Below are 18,174 nucleotides of genomic sequence, written 5' to 3'. Positions count from 1 at the left end.
GTGTGTGAGCTCTCGCTCACACACATCGCTATTGACAATAACAAAGCAAAAACAAAACAAAACATGGCATGGTACTGAGGATTTCAGGAAAAACGCCACCTTTGAGGCATCCACACTGGAGAATAACTAAAATTAACGGCATCTATAAAATAGTATAAAACATATAAAATATATGTAAAATATAAATATTATAAATATTAATACATTAAAAAAAAACATAACATTGAGAGAATAATGGTAGTAATAATAATTATTACGATAGAAAACAACAATATAATAATAAAATATATAAGAGTTTAAGATGATTAGTAAAAAGCCTAAATAAATGGCAAATACTACTTCCGAACTAAGCAACACACCATAGTGTATCCACTACTACCATCTAACGTCTTGGAATTACAACTATATACTGTATATATAATGCAATACAATACTTGCAAATGAGACAAATACGTGTAAGAAAACAAGATAATAACTGGACAAAACAGGGCAGTGTTAAATGTTTAATATTTTTTTTAACAATTAACATTTATTAACACAAATTTAGGTGAATTAGTGAATTCTATTTCTATAGCGCTTTTTTTCTCTCTAGAGACCTAAAGCGGTTTACATATTGAAACTTATTATCTATATCTTTAAGCTACATTTAAACCAAACACGCACGCACGCACGCACGCACGCACAAGTACAGGCAATTGGTACTGTTGAGTAACCCATCCTTATTTACAGCGAGAGTAACCAGCTGTGAACAACAAATTAGCAAGTAGTACAGTCTTGAGAGAGAATATAAATATTGTAGCTCCACAGAGCAGAGAAGAACCGAAATTTTGCAAAATGTTACCGCATATGCCAGCATCAAAGGGAAGAGCCTTTGCAACCTGTTCTGAATGGTTCTATTATCATTTGTGATATAAATCGTTATCGCAGGACGTTGCAATATATATTGCATTATGGATTTTAGACCATATCGCCTATATCTATTACAAGCAAGACAGAGCCAATACGTGTTTTCATGTTAATCTCCAAAACATCTGTATATTTGTCTATAGTCGCTTTTTTGAAAAACAGAATCTAAAAAGATCTGAACTCTTGATAAATATAGTGATAAAGTTGCAAAGTTGGCAACACACGTACTGGGTGTGTTAATAATCAAAGTTATGATGTTATCTACTGTTCAGAGCTGGAGCAACAAGGTACATTCGCACACAGTCCAACTATGATGTGTTCATGGCAGGCTGCCACAAATAAATGCACTTACAGGAAATACAGCTCAAAATAAATGGAAACATTATGTAATTAGTTGTATTTTTTGTGCAAAGACTATATAATAAAAGAATATCTGTCATTTTTGCCAGAGCGATACAACATGGCCTTCAAGATCGTGCGCACAGAGAGTCGTCTGGTGCGAGGGATACTGACCAATCATGGTTTCCATGAGGTAATGTTCTCCACAAGATGAGGCAAATGTTCAAGATTAGTTTCAAAATGACCATTTTTATGCTATTTATGTGGCCCTCCTTTGTGTAGGATAGAACAGGGCTGTTCTTTCCCCCCAATAATAACGATGCCAAAGCCTGGGAACGCATGCATAGAAAGAACCAAAATGACCTCAAGAGCATTAATCCGCTTTCACAAGGCCATACAATCTCTCATTATTGCTCTTTCCAAGCAGTTACAATTAATTCTCTTTTTATTTCATTTCAATGCTTCTTGACTCCCAGTAACCCATCATCAAAGGCAGACGAGTGTCTTACCACAGTGAATGGCCAGAGCCAGACTTTAATAAGGCTTTATTGCAAACATCTGTCTACTTTAGACATGGAGCACTCATGTGAATACAGCCTCCATCTTAATGAATTGCTGGAATAAAGCAAAACAGATTAAGATGATGAATGTGTGCGTTAGCAATCATTTGTCATAATTTCAGTGGAGCAGGGTGTATTTCTCCAGGATAGTGGTGAGAGTGCCTCTTATGTTTTATTCAGCCACACTTATACACATGATTGGTGATTGGAACACACAATGCACACAATTTATTTACTATGATCATTTATTACTTTGGTATTGCTACTCCGCCAGGGTCAGCTGTTATGTGTGCACTAAATCACGAAACAACTCAATCTAAGGACTGCATTTCTTCCCCAGGTTCAGCCAAATAGCAACGACTTTAACCTAATGTGGACAGGATCCCACCTCAAACCTTACCTACTCCGAAGCCTTCAGGATTTCCAGAAGGTTAACCACTTTCCCAGGTGGGAGAGGACACAACTGTTCAAATTGTATTTTCTTATTATGTCTTTCGTACTTATTTAAATCAAATCAGTTTTTGCAACAACTGTATATTGCACATAAGCTCAACCATGCATTACAACTGTAGTGGTACTTCAACTTAAGAGTCCCCCAACTTAAGAGTGTTTTGAGGGGAGAGTTTTCTCTCGGCTGATTGTTATGCTTTAAGTTGCAAGCAACGTTTTGATTTACAAGCATCCCTGCCATAGAAAGTGTCACAGGGAACCCTGTATGATCCGCCCAAAACATCTGGTCTTCCTCGCTAGAAACAGCTAATAGCTAAATATCGACATAACTTTGTTTTTCCAACTATTGCAAAGAAGAGTGAGCATAAAGGAAAGTGCTGAAAAAAATAGATGATGTTCATTGAATTAAAGAAAGAAATCATCAAAAACATGACCGAGCACATCACCAACTTGGCGAACCAGTTCAAGCGTATCACTGCTAGTCTGCACCATACTGAAGCAGAATGATTCTAAAGTCCGCAGAGAATGTTAAATTTAATTATCCATTGAAATATTGAAAACTTGCTGATGAACCAGCTGGAAGGAGAGACCGTAGATGTCCACTCTCCACGATATATGCTTTACATTATTATGACATTACTTCTTGTGTAGTTGTTTGTAGTACAATCTATTATATTGTTTGTGTACAATATTTCTTCTGTAAAAGTTAAGACATGTTGCATGCTATGGAGTGGGGGGCAAGCACAAATTAAGTTGATTTCAGTTAATTTCACAGGGCGACGATGGTTGGAATACACGTGCCTCTGTTACAGAACCGAATAAACTCGTAAGTTGAGGTACTACTGTATATTACTTTGCAAAAACAATGAAACCTCCAAATACAAATGCCCTGAAGGTTGTACAGTTTGGAGTTCAACAAAAATGTTTATGTAACATATGCCTCAAAAGTCAAACAAATAATCATGTGTGATGTCAGCAAATCTTTTCAGAATTAAGCATCTAAAGTAATAACTCCACATGGGTGAGATAGTTTTTGTGATGCTATATCAGAAGCGCACCATTGATAGCAAAGAGGTCAAGTGTGATGCTAACCATAGAACTAGTAATGGGACTTACTGCAACATAGAAAAGCACCGTCTGCTCAGTACAAAATGAGCAATACATTTATATCTATATATTTTGCATACACCATAGTGGTGGGGGAAATTTCTGATTCCTATCGATGCATTGTGATTCGAACGTGGACTTCTACAATGTTGACGACAGTAAAGAAAGTGTTATGGAAAAAGTGCTTCATACATTACTGAAAGATGCATCAATAATAATTTTGTATAAAATTGTGAGGTGCCCAAAGAGTCCCACTCCATTACACTAATTACATTTACCACATAAGTACAATACTTTAAAAAAAATGTAATACCCGTTACATGTATGAATTCCAGCAATAATGTATGAATTCCAGCAATATCTTAAGGCCACCACTAGATGACAGTATTGCCCTGCACGCACCTTCTTCCTACCTTCTCCATTATGTAATCCATACATTTAATAAACGTTTTAGGATAGCAACAATTTGGTCGTGGAACAAATTAATTCACTTTACTTGATCAACCATGAGAATATTGTTTTGGAACTAGCACAACTCAAAAGTCAACAAGCATCAAGTTTGTGTTCGACTTGACAGGTTGCATTGTAATTTGGCACAAATTTGCATACTTTTAATTTACATTCAATTTGTATTTATTATTTTGCTCATGATGACTTGTCTCAGTATGATGGCTGTTCTGCTACTTTATTTCTTACTGATACCTGGATAACCTAATTATTCACCACAAGCTCATGCACAAGTTGGTAGCGTTCCCTAAATGAAACATAGTATCATGAAGAAATAACCATGTTTGTGTCCTTCTGATTTCCAGATCTTACGAGTTGACCCGCAAAGATCGCCTTTATAAGAACATTCAGCGAATGCAGGAAGTCCATGGCTTCAAAAACTTCCATATTGTTCCACAGACCTTTGTGCTTCCTTCGGAATACCAAGAATTCTGCTGTAAGTACCTGCTTGCATGTCTTAACTATATGTAGTTTATAACTATCCACTCTTCAATACAGACACCATAGCGATGGGCACAATAATTAATTATTTCACTTGATTGTGTCATGATTCTGGAGGGATGAGCCCACAAAAAGTCTTAAGTGACACACGGAACAAGACTGATTGTTAAGAATTCTGTTGATTGTGTGGAATTGAAGTAAAATTAAGAATGAACAATAGCATGATAACTGCTATGCTATTCATTACATTTAAGCATAGAGAGCCTGATCTTCATAGAACAAGCAAACTAGGGATGTCCGATAATGGAATTTTTGCCGATATCCGATATTCCGATATTGTCCAACTCTTAATTACCGATACCGATATATACAGTCGTGGAATTAACACATTATTTTGCCTAATTTGGACAACCAGGTATGGTGAAGATAAGGTCCTTTTTAAAAAAAATTATAAAATAAAATGAGATAAATAAATTAAAAACATTTTCTTGAATAAAAAAGAAAGTAAAACAATATAAACACAGTTACATAGAAACGAGTAATTAATGAAAATTAGTAAAATTAACTGTTAAAATGTAAAATGTAATTTCAGTTCTTATGTGTCTTGTACATGTAAGAATGGACAAATAAAGCTGATTGATTGATTGATTGATAAAGGTTAGTACTATTAGTGGACCAGCAGCACGCACAATCATGTGTGCTTACGGACTGTATCCCTTGCAGACTGTATTGATATATATTGATATATATGTAGGAACCAGAATATTAATAACAGAAAGAAACAACCCTCTTGTGTGAACGAGTGTAAATGGGGGAGGGAGGTTTTTTGGGTTGGTGCACTAATTGTAAGTGTATCTTGTGTTTTTTATGTTGATTTAATAAAAAAAATAAAAATAATAATAAATAAAACCGATACCGATAATAAAAAAAAACAACCAATAATTTCCTTTTTTTAAATTTTTTTTTTTAATGAATTTATTAATCAATCAACAAAACAATACACAACAATACCACAATAATGCAATCCAATTCCAAAACCAAACCCGTCCCAGCAACATTAAGAACAACAATAAACAGAGCAATTGAGAGCAATTAAGGACACACAAACATGACACGGAACAATCCAAATGTAGTGAAACAAAAATGAACATTATCGACAACAGCATCAATATTAGTAACAATTTAAAAATAGCAGTGATTAAAAATCCCTCATTGATATTATCATTAAAAACATTAATAAAAAAATAATAAAAATTTTTAAATGAACAATAGTGTCACAGTGGCTTACACTTCCATCACACCTCATAAGCTTGACAACACACTGTGTCCAATATTTTACACAAAGATATAATAAGTCATATTTTGGTTCATTTAATAGTTGAAACAAATTTAAATAATGGATCCCGTATTCCAATATATGACTCATTATTATCTAAACTAAATGCAGTTTGTTCTACTGATACCATCTCCATAGCTTGTGTGTACCAGTCAGTATGAGTTGGACTATCAACAGCTATCCATTTTTTAAATGTTACCCTTTTTGTTATTATGCATATTGAAAGAAAAGCATTTTTACTCTTTGATGACACGTTACTAAATTGATGTAGATCCACAAGAATACAAGTTTGCAGTGTCATTGGGATGTTTATATTAAGGAATGTGATTGCTTCTTTTGTTGTTTTCAACCATAACTCTTTTATTCTCTGACATTCCCACAATAAATGAACAAGAGTCCCTCAGCTGCCCGACACTTCATACATAACTTGCTATCTACTACACCAATTTTAAACAGCTGAGAAGATGTAAAATACAATCTATTCAATATCTTAAATTGAGTCAGCTTATCTTTAATGCTTCTAAAAGGCTTATTGGCATTTTTCCAAATATCATTCCATGATATGTCTCTTTCATCTACAATGTTTAAGTCCATCATCCATTTCCGAACACATGCATCATTTGCATTTCTAGTGTGGTGTTCATTTATTGTTCATTAAAATGGTTTAATTAATTTCTTAATTGTATCTTGATTAAAAAGTGCATCTTCCAGTTCATGGCTATTTAAGGACATACTTTCAGAGGATATGCATTTATTTACAGTGTGTTTTAAAGAGATAACATGTAAAAAATGATTTCTGGGTACAATATATTGATCAACTAAATCATTGAACGGTTTAAAAGAGTTCATTTAATTTCCGATATTACATTTTAAAGCATTTAAAATATTGTGTACTATTGGTGGTCTACACCTGCATGCGCAATTGATAGCAAGTAAAAAAGTGGTGTGAGTCGCATTATTCAAATGAGGATTGTGCGTATACTACTGGCTGTCACCATGCAGACACTCATTTCACTGCACATCCATGGCAACATGCTCCAAGTTGTGGTGTTTTGCTTTATTATTGAACATGTAACACACAACTATATACACTGTGCAACCTTTTCTGGACAATATAGAAACATGATCTAGACAACAGAACCTATTTTTATCACACCAAAGGTGCCCTCTTGGAGATGCCGGTTGTGTCAAAAACACTGGCAGTAAAGAAAAGTATGTTGCGAGAGGCTTCAAAGATTGAATTGCTGGACAGATATTATAATGTTTTTTTCTTACAAAAAATGTCGATTGTCGACTTGCGCGCTGGAGATTCCCTTTGTCCATTGTTTGTCATATTACACTGATCGCCTCCTTATCACTGTGACACTGTGCATAACTGTGCCAGTTTGCATGTACGTTCCAAACATGCTAAATACAGCGGCTGCAAAACAGTTTCAGCCTTGATCATTGCGAGCACTAAATGATTATATTTGCATCTCCTCCTACTGTTGTGGGCGTCCTTATAGTCTGCATATACTGGCTATCCCTCTGGAGACAGTCATTTCCTGGCATCACATGTCTGGTGTTTTGCTATTTTGTGGGAAATGTAGAACACAACTATAATCTTTACCATCTTTTCTGGGCAATATAGAAGCGCGGTCCAGACAAAAAAAAATTTTTTTAGCACACGCAAGGTGCGTTCTGGGAGGTACCGATGTTGTGCCAAGAACACTGGCCGTCAATAACTGCGATGTTGTGCTGGAATGATTCAGATGCAAGAAAATGCATGTTGCAGGAAGATTTTCTATACAGTGTAGGAGATATATTGATAATGTGTATGAAAAAAATTATGAAAAACACAGCAGTGTGCTGGCACTAATCAGCCCCTTATGTTGTCAAGTAGCTATACAATTATAAAATGGCATTGCTGAATAGACGATATGTCTACTATTTTTAATTTCTGACAGTCCACATATGTTGACACGCACATGGAACAAGGATTTTCTGTCCATTGTCTTTTCAGCGTGATTGCTTCCTTCTTACATTCTCACCCTACCAGTATTGTAAGTGTACTAATAGTCATCATACATTCTACATAAACAGGAAGACAGAAACGCTAAATGGATTGCGCTTGCTATTTTGCCTTGCGTGCGTAATAAAGTTTGCACATGTTCCAGTACACAAACCTTTAATGGATTAGGCCCCTAGTCTTTAATTGTGAGAATGCATAACATTAGGTGCATTTGCATGATCTAAAGAGAGTTGCATCAGAAATGTTGCTTTTTCAGATGCTTAGTTTTGAGTCTAACAATGTGCAAGTATTATTGTAGCTTGTAGTATAACTGCTTTTTTGGGTATCTTATTTAGCTTGAGGAAGGGGTAAGAACATTAATATGTATAAATATAATTCCGTGGATTTCCACTTCACCACAAACACACAATTATAAAACTATACAGTTGAAATGTGAACATTGCTGTGTAGAATATGCTTTAAATGATTTTTTTATTTTCTGCTCACCCATGCCAGGTTCTTACACTAAGGACAAGGGCCCATGGATTATTAAACCAGTAGCATCATCAAGAGGACGAGGCATCTACTTAGTCAGCAGTGTGAGTAATTTCTCCATTGATTGTTACTCCTGTGATGGCGCTGACTTTAAAGGGGCTGTTTGAAACCTTTACGTGACTGCCTAGAGGGTGCTAACTTATTGTGTGGAGGTGGCGACTTGTCAATGGGGGGTACCCCGCCTTCCGCCCGAATGCAGCTGGGGAGTTCGACTCCAGCACCACGCGTGACCCCGAGAGGGGCAAGTGGATTAATTGATGGATCGATGGATGGATAATTAGTAATTGTGACACTTTTAAGTGTTAAATGTTCTGTAAAGCACTAATGGTAACATAACTAGCAAACAGGTTTTTTAACTGAGTCCTCCAAAAAAGACACCATTTTGAATTCAACATTTAGAAAGCAGTGACTAGGAAACCAATCTCCTTTGCCTGTCCTTTTTTGGCTGATCCAAAAGCATGCACAACAGGAGATTTCGAAGATCAAGGCTCAGAACTAAAAGTTCTTCACATCATTTGCACGCTTTTCTTTTAAATATTGTCAATAATAACATACATACAATACATACAGTATCTCCCACATGTGAGTACACCACTCACCTTTTAGCTTCCGTTTTATTGTGTGGCGAAGTTGGTAGAGTGGCCGTGCCAGCAATCGGAGGGTTGCTGGTTACTGGGGTTCAATCCCCACCTTCTACCATCCTAGTACACCAATTCTTAAATCCTTACATTGGCTCCCTGTACATCAGAGAATAGATTTCAAAATCCTCCTGCTCACATATAAATCACTACATGGTCTAGGGCCCAAGTATATCACTGATATGCTCCCACTATATACGCCCTCTAGATCACTAAGATCTTCTGAGACCAATCTGTTAGCGGTTCCTAGAGTAAACTCAAATCAAGGGAGATCATCATTCAGTCACTATGCAACACATAGCTGGAATAAACTTCCTGAAGATGTCAGACTCTCCCCAACTCTCACTACTTTTAAAACTAGACTGAAGACTTTTATGTTCACCTTAGCTTTCAGCTAAATCTTTTAATCTTTTAACTTTTAACGTCTGCACTGTTTTTATTTTTATTGTCTGCATTTTAATTTTGCTTTTATTTTCTTTCATTTCACTTTGTTGTCTGTGAAGCACTTTGAGTCTGCCTTGTGTATGAAAAGCGCTATACAAATAAAGTTGCCTTGCCTTGCCTTGCCTAGTCACGTCCGTTGTGTCCTTGGGCAAGACACTTCACCCTTGCTCCTGATGACTGCTGGTTAGCGCCTTGCATGGCAGTTCCCGCCATCAGTGTGTGAATGTGTGTGTGAATGGGTGAATGTGGAAATACTGTCAAAGCGCTTTGAGTACCTTCAAGGTAGAAAAGCGCTATACAAGTATAACCCATTTATCATTTATTATTTATATTCTCAAGGGACAATACTGCATTATAAAACTTAGAGCAGTTAGAGATACCGTATTTGCAGACACATGGGAGTTAATTTTCATCCTCGTGGAATATTGCATGATTTGTACAGTTGGTTGAGCAGATGTTACATGTGTAAGTGTGTTATCGACTAGTAAAAACATTAATGAGCACAATGGCGTAAATCACACACTTCCAAGGCTATTTGCTCTTTGGAGGAGCTCCACCAGCTCTGTGAAAACATTTGCACAATTCGTCTTGTTCTGAGGCATTTTAATGAAAAAAGTGTCAGAGGGATGTTTGGAGAAAAAGGAAGAAATACAGTCTGTTTATTTTTGGGGGTTGTGTTTTCTCTGAACTGCAGCCAGATTTGAGGTTAAACACGCTCCACCCCAGTCTTTTAAAACGTCTTAAATCCGTTACCTGCAACATATTTTAACTCCATGGAAGAAGTGTGTGACCTGCTCTTAGATGGCTAGGACGATGCAACTTGTTTTTGTTGTTTGGGGATCTTTTTCACAGCAGTCATTTTGACACAATAAAATAGTATACGTACATAGTTGTATATCTGCACTCAATGTTAAGTAACAATTTACTCATACTGTATGGCAACGACGCGCCACAGAAAGATTTGGCGTCCGTTTTTTTGTCCTTTTTTCAATATAGATTTGGCGTGTTTGCCCTTGCTTGCAAACACATTTTAATAGGACAGTCTGTGTATCTTGTTGTTCCAACTCCAGCTCTGGCATTGTAACGGTTCTTCTTATCACACCTCATATGCACATACTGCAGCAGACTTCATTGGTCATTTTATATAACACATCTCTTCATCAATATAGTGATGTATCAGATGTAAAATGATGTATACATTATTTTATAAACGAGCTTCCATACTTACACATAGCCCAGGAAACATCTTACTTTTTAATTGCCCCTGTTATAAGACAAAGGACGAGTGTGTCTACCGCTCCATAAAATTAAATCCACACCCATAAATCAATAACTTCATTTTCTGTTTATATATAAGTATTAATAACATGAGATAATGCATTTTGTTTTGATACAAACAAAAAAGGCTAATATTTTTACCATCCACAGACAGTGCAACTTACATGGTCCAACGCCACAGGCACAGAAAATAATATAATTGTAGTTAGGGACAATACAGTTCCACACTCCAAAACAATTAATCCAACTGTTGTGCTGTACAGAGAGTTTGTGGCTAATGCTAATTTCCAACTCTTTTCCCTAGCTGGGCTTTTCAATAAATTACACACCACACACCATATAATCAATCAATATAGTAAAATAACAGTGAAATTAATGACAAAATACAAGGTTTAAAAACTAAATACAACCAGGGACAAGTTAGTGTTTAGAGCTTTGTTTTTCATTTAGCCAACACTTAATCATTGTTGTGAACAGATTAATGGCTGAGATTAATTTGATCTCTGTTGGTAATGTGTTCCATAGTTGACAGCCTGTGCTGGAAAAGGCAGATTGTCCAAACGTAGTTCTTTGATGTGATATTTTACACTTCCCAACCTTCATGCTCCTAGTTACCCTATTACTGTTATGTATTTTATAGTTCCTAGAGAGAGACTCTGGGGCTACATTGTGTAAAGATAAAAAATAAGCTTCAAGAAACAGCAATGAAAAAATTTGACAGTAATACCAGTGGATGGATTTTTTTGTACAGGGTGATACCTGAGCCCGAGTTGTTACACAATAGGAAAGATGTGACAAAATCATAGCGTGCACGAAACCTGGATGGGTATGACATTTCTCATTAGCTTAAAACGGATGGGTATGACATTTCTCATTAGCTTAAAAAAATCAAGGTTACTTTTTGCTAATTTTAAGTCTCTTATTTATGTGTTTTTCAAACTAATGTTGTGGGTCCAGGATAATCCCAAGACATTTAAATTCATTATTCTTGCATCCTGTTTCTAACTATTTTACAAATTGATTTTGAATGCAATACTGTTATCTCCCAATACACACACAATAAACATTTGCATTACAAGCATGATTCATAAGCACCCAAACCTTGTAACTAATTGTATACATGCAAAGTCAACATCCAGTCCAGTGACCAGACAGCACTGTTATTAGCCTGACTGTGATTTCATCCATTCATTCATCCATTTTCTACCGCTTGTGCCTTTCGGAATCGCGGTGGATGCTGGAGGCTATCACAGCTGCATTTTGGGCCTTCTGGGCAGAAGGCCAACACAGATAGACAACATTCACACTCACATTCACACACTATGAACCATTTGGTGTTGCCAAACAATGATTTCATTAAAACAAAAAAAAAGTCCAAAGGTGAGGTTCGGGTATTGAAAAGTTCCTCAGACTTTCCGAGTCAGAATTCCAACTTCAGGGGGGTGGTTTGTAGGGATGATGTTTGATAAGAAATTATCGAGTTTGAGCCTATCATCGAATCCTCTTATCGAACCGATTCCTTATCGATTCTCTTATCGAGTCCAGATAGGTTGTTGTATATGGAAAAAAACACAATATTTGGTTTAACAAATCACTTCACATTCTCTACTGCTCGCTACTATAGTATTACCATATCTGAGTTATTGTGCAGAAATGTGGGGAAATAACTACAAATGTGTGCTACATTCGTTAACCGTGTTACAAAAAAGATCAATTAGACTGATACATAATGTTGGACGTAGAGAACATACAAACACTTTATTTATTGAGTCAAAAATATTAAAGTTCGATGATTTGGTAAAATTGCAAACAGCTAAAATGATGTGGAATTAAATGATGGAATGGATTAAGTAAAGAAGTTAAACATTGTACTGATATGATCCCGTTTAAGAGGTTGTTCAAATGAATAGTGCTCACAAAGTACAAAGAAGAAGAATTATGAGAAATACTTTCAACCTTTTTGAAAATAAGACATTCTTCGCACCTGTTGCTCATCAGAGACTCTATTTAAGCCTGCCTTTTCCGGTCACTCGTCGTGGCTTCATTGTTTGCATTTGCAACAGTTACGTTGGCATTCTGGTTTTCGAGGTCATGATTCCTGTGCTAAAGTTACCTTAGCTTTTAGTATTCCTGTGCTAAGTAAGTTTTTGCTTTAGCTTCTCGTGCGAACGGCACGCTTTCCTTTTTTTTCGTTCCTGTCTGTTGTAATGTGTATGATTTATGAGAAATAAATCATCTCCTACCTGCACGCTTTCGTCCGGAGCCGTCAGTTTTGCGTCCCGGGAGAACGAACCGCTGCACCCCACCGTGACAAATGACTGAGCTACGTGACGTCATTTCTTGTGATGTCCCACAGGGCATTTCTTGTCAGGACGGGATTCGTTCCCAGGGATTCGAATAAAGAACCAACTCTTTTTCTTTACTATAGTGGTCTCGATAACGGGTACCGGTTCTCAAAAAGGGATTAGAGTCCGAGGACTCTGTTCTTTTCTTATCGAACAACCGGGAAAACCGGGTTCGAGAATCATCCCTAGTGGTTTGTCATTTTCAGGTTGGAATTCCCCAATTCCGAGTACAACTGAAACATTGCATTTTAAGTAGGGTGACTTGGGGACACCGCAGTCATACACTAAGTGCTAGCTAGTAGAGGTTACCAACAAATTGTAGCTTTATATATAAGTTTAAAAAATATATAAAGAACTGTATGTGTAATCATGTTTTATCTTCTACAGCCAAGTCAGATTTCACTGGATGAGAACATCTTGGTGTCACGCTATATTAATAACCCTCTACTGATAGATGGTGAGTAGCTCCTTCTTTCAAACTTTTGGAAGATTTACAGAGAATCATTTACATCAATATTGTGTTTTGTTTACAGAGTTCAAGTTTGACATGCGTTTATACGTGTTGGTCACATCATACGATCCACTCCTTGTCTATGTGTATGAGGAGGGTCTCGCTAGGTGAGTGTACCTTTGCTATTGTCATGATAGTGTACTGTATGGGGTCTGTGATTGATTGGCGATCCATTAATTCAGCTTGAAGTCGGCTGGGATAGACTCCAGCTTCTTTCCTCTCTGGACAGGATGTGGGGTGGATGTATGGAAACAGACATTGGCAACTCTGCATCTTACACACACATTGTTAATGCTCCAATATTTTTATGGAAATAAGATATTGTGGCATCTAATTCTCACCAAGACACAGGATTGGGTTTGCAAAAAGCCGAAAAGGGCATTTATTGCACAAGTCTTTGTAGGAAGGGCAGGGTGTGGAAGTATCAAACGTAAAGTGTCCATTAACAAACATAAATATTCAGTGGCCTAGTAGTTAGAGTGTCCGCCCTGAGATCGGTAGGTTGGGAGTTTAAACCCCGGCCGAGTCATACCAAAGACTATAAAAATGGGACCCATTACCTCCATGCTTGGCACTCAGTATCAAGGGTCGGAATTGGGGTTCAATCACCAAAAATGATTCCCGGGCGCGGCACCGCTGCTGCCCACTGCTCCCCTCACCTCCCAGGGCGTGATCAAGGGGATGGGTCAAATGCAGAGGACAAATTTCACCACACCTAGTGGGAGTGTGACAATCATTGGTACTTTAACTTTAAATATCTCCCATCCGGGGCTCTCAATCCTTCACACAGCATACTTCTTTACACGTCGTAGGTAATTGCCTATCAAACAAGAGAAAACATAATATCAGAAAACATTTCCCTAATAATGTCATTAATGGGGAAATAGTGGATGTCTCACTTACCGCCTGATGCACCTGCCTTGACACAGAGGAGAGCCAGACCTTGAATGAGGCAGAGTTAAGAACAGTTTGTAGCTGGGCCCCACCTGGCCGCACAGCTGGTGGCACTTCAGGCTGATTGAGCAGGTACAGGGGAATGTACCACCCCTCAATGATGCGGCCAAGGCTGGGGCGTTGTCCTCTGTGTTCCACTCTGCCTCCATGCCCTGTCTCCTCCCCTGTGAGGTACCTACCTGTCAGGCGGTGCTTGAGAGAGACTCCACAATATGTAAAACATATTTTTACAAATGCATACATTTAAGTGAGTCAGTCAGTAAGTCCTTTATCCAAGTGTTATTGTGTAATTACCATTAAAGTCATCCTTCGCCACATGGCGCTTCAAATATTGTGCCTTTACCACATTGCAGATTTTTGGGGGGACTTTTTTTCAAAGCATATTCTACAGTTTTTTGGTATTTTCAGGCAACAACATGACTAAATAAACTAAACATACAGTATCAATACTACAATAATATTGGCCACTAGAGGAGACCAAACCTGACTGTCTTAACCTGGGTGTGCATTACTCTATTGGATGGTGTAATAGTGTAAAGTTGACCACAAGGCAATATTTCATGTCTAAAGGGCTCTAATAATGTTGAAAAACCTATTTAGAAGGTTGTAAACATTATTTTATAATCTATATATGCAAATATTTGATTTATAATTTATGATTCTTACTTGGCTGAAATGTGTTGACTGAAACCCATTAACAGCAATAAACGAGTGACGACTGTACGAACCATAATCATGACGTAATGTAAAAGGCACCCTGACTGCTATATCTTTGTTGACCTGCAGAGAGCAGTCTAAACTCGCCAGTAAATCTGAAAGTTTCGTACTTTGAAACAACATTCTCTCTTGCGCCAACATTATCTGGAAATATATTACCATATAATAGATGTGTGTAATTGTATCATATTCGTTAAATGTGGATATTAAGGGCAATGATCATCTGCTTGTCCAATCAGAGGCAATCACCAGGTATACAGTATATTGGTAGGTAGGGAAACGTATATCTAATAACACATATAAAGTACAAACTTGATAGAACCACTGGTGTCTCTATTTTCTTGTGTACGTGCAGCACGATTCGATTAAAAACAGCAAGTGATAAATAAGGCTTAAATTCCTAGTCACACTTTTATCTCTTGACATTCCTTTGGGTTGTGTTGGAATTCAGGTACGCAGTGTGTGCCAAGGAATTCTCATTGTTGCACATGTGGCATCCGCTCCTCTGAAACACTACCAGAAACTAATCTCTAGTGTCAGTCTATAATTCCCCTAAGAAATGTTTAGCTTTTTTTCATCTTCCTTTGGTTGACAGCTTCTTTACTGGCACTCACAGCTTCTATTCGTACTCAGGTTTGCCACCGTCAGGTATGACAAGACTGCAAAGAATATTAAGAACATCTTCATGCATCTCACCAACTACAGCGTGAACAAGAAGAACAGCGATTATGTCAGGTAATCTTCATCTGAACCACTGAAGTATTTAGACTCACCTCTTAATCAACTATTATTGATCAATAGTTGTTCCCTAGACCCTTCAGTTGTCCCTGAGTGTTAATTATTTGCTTCCACTTTTGTGGGAACACCCAAGTGCACAAAGTGAGATCCATAAAAGCACGCTCGGATGAGCTTCGTGTGGAAGAACTTGGGAGTTTATCAAGCACATTTGGGATGAACTAAATCAGAGATGACGAGGCATCAAGCAGAAACCTTTACCATCAAAAGTGCCATTTTGCCTCCCGATTAAATCACAACTAATTTATGCTAACCTGTGCAGTAATACCAGCACACACACACGTTTGTGTGTGCAGAATAAGTGCAATAGGGCAATGTGCAAATTACACCAGCACTGTGACTTCACAAACTTGTGTATTAGCCCTTTGTAACTGGCAAAATGCAACTCTCATCCTTCTTGTATATCTTAACACCCAAGCACTTGAGCATTTTAGCACAAGCACTCTTACACACTTAATTGATAAATGGGTTATACTTGTATAGCGCTTTTCTACCTTCAAGGTACTCAAAGCGCTTTGACAGTATTTCCATATTCATCTATTCACACACACATTCACACACTGATGGCGGGAGCTGCCATGCAAGGCGCTAACACTTAAATCCATTGTTCAATGGTCATTTAATTGCTGGTCTGGCATTAGTAGTTTGGTTTATTGTTTCATTTTTTTTTTTTAGTCCTACAGTATTTTCTATTATTATTGTTTTATTGTTGTATATGGCCTTGTTGTCCTGTTGTTTGGTGCTCTCCTGTTCTTATGTGTTTGGCATTAGTTGCCACAGGCACGAAAGATGGAAATTAGTCACTGGCTACCATCATGCATATTTACACTTGTGAGTTCATCAATCTGTACTGTCTCTGTTTTAAAATAAAGTCGAAAAAAATGTGGGTCCTGTAAAATGTAAGATAGATAGCTAGTACTTTATTGATTCCTTCAGGAGAGTTCCCTCAGGAAAATTAAAATTCCAGCAGTAGTGTACAGAATTGAGATCGAATTTTAAAAAGTAAAAAGTAAATAATGGGGGTATGAATGGAAACAAAATAGAAAAATATTACAATAAGAATAAAAATAAAAAGCAACAATGAGAATAAAAATATAACAGTAATATAAGAATATAACAAGAGAAACTGGGCAGTAGTGACCATGTTATGAAAAAATATTGCACTGTTATTGTTTTGCATCCCCTGTCATCCTACTATTCCTCCACCCCCAGAGAGAAGTTGTACAGTCGAATGGCGTGTGGGACAAAGTAGTTTTTTAGTCTATTAGTCTTGCACTTGGGATGAAGCAGTCTTGCACTGAACAGGCTCCTCTGGCTACTGATAACGGTATGCAGAGGGTGACTGGCATCATCCAGGATGCTCACTAGTTTTTCCACAGTCCTCTGCCACCGTCACCAGTGAGTCCAGTTTTATTCCGATAACACAGTTTATAAACTTTTAACATTTTTAATATTTTATTAAATTTTAGAGTGTGCACATCTACTTTGAAATAAATTACAGTATTATGTTTCAGAAAGTGCTTGTTTTAAAAATGTTTTATCATTGCGTTTTTTTGTTATTTTCTAAATTCTCACCACATATCAATCACACAGGTAAGCCAGAGTGGTTGACAGTGAAAGCAAAGGAGTCCTTCCATGCAGAATTACACATTTTCTTTTGAGATTTTTCTTTTTTGAGACATCCTTGTTCTTTGCCTTCCTTGTGCTCATCCATTTGCCAGTGAGGACTAGGGATGGGTACCTTTTACATTTGAAATGTAGGATATCGGTACTTAACGGTACACATTTTAGGTACTTTTGCGTGTATTAATAAATGTTAATTGTTTGATAGTTAAATCCTTTTATTCTAACATTTGAAAATAACAGATTACGATAACTGTGCCATCCAGTTGTTGTATCTTGTTTTCTGAGTGTCATTTGCAGGTATTCTATAGTATATTGCAGTTGCAATTCCAAAACGTTAGTGGGCAGTAGTGTATAGACTACGGTGTGTTGCCTAGTCAGAAAGTACACTTTGCTATTAAGCTGATTAAAGTCTTTTGTTGTGCCCTTAAAAGTAGGGATGTCGATAGGGAGGCCGATAAATGCTTTAAAAATGTATTATCGGAAATTATCGGTATCAGGTTTTTGTTTTGTTTTGTTTTTTATTAAATCAACATAAAAACACAAGATACACTTACAATTAGTGCACCAACCCAAAAAACCTCCCTCCCCCATTTACACTCATTCACACTCATTCACACAAAAGGGTTGTTTCTTTCTGTTATTAATATTCTGGTTCCTACATTATACATCAATATA

At 37.1% G+C, this 18,174-nt stretch overlaps 1 protein-coding gene across 10 annotated transcripts in view; it reads left to right on the top strand.

Moving 5' to 3' along the window:
- Nucleotides 1–18,174, top strand: part of ttll5 (tubulin tyrosine ligase-like family, member 5) — a 142,915-nt gene that overhangs the window by 8,715 nt on the left and 116,026 nt on the right. For all 10 annotated transcript variants that reach the window (XR_009825310.1, XR_009825311.1, XM_062042037.1 and 7 more), the window contains 7 exons: nt 1,356–1,438; nt 2,146–2,252; nt 4,175–4,305; nt 8,153–8,235; nt 13,284–13,353; nt 13,430–13,514; nt 15,712–15,813. Coding sequence is in view for 8 of the 10 variants with exons in the window: in XM_062042037.1 (XP_061898021.1) it covers nt 1,356–1,438; nt 2,146–2,252; nt 4,175–4,305; nt 8,153–8,235; nt 13,284–13,353; nt 13,430–13,514; nt 15,712–15,813 (661 nt within the window). In the remaining 2 variants the exon portion in view is untranslated. The remainder of the gene's footprint in view (nt 1–1,355; nt 1,439–2,145; nt 2,253–4,174; nt 4,306–8,152; nt 8,236–13,283; nt 13,354–13,429; nt 13,515–15,711; nt 15,814–18,174) is intronic.

This window comes from Entelurus aequoreus, linkage group LG03 (assembly GCF_033978785.1).
Source record: "Entelurus aequoreus isolate RoL-2023_Sb linkage group LG03, RoL_Eaeq_v1.1, whole genome shotgun sequence".
Taxonomy (NCBI): Eukaryota; Metazoa; Chordata; class Actinopteri; order Syngnathiformes; family Syngnathidae; genus Entelurus; species Entelurus aequoreus.
Note: the sequence above shows the minus strand (reverse complement) of the source record. Positions and strands in the feature narration are given on the sequence as shown.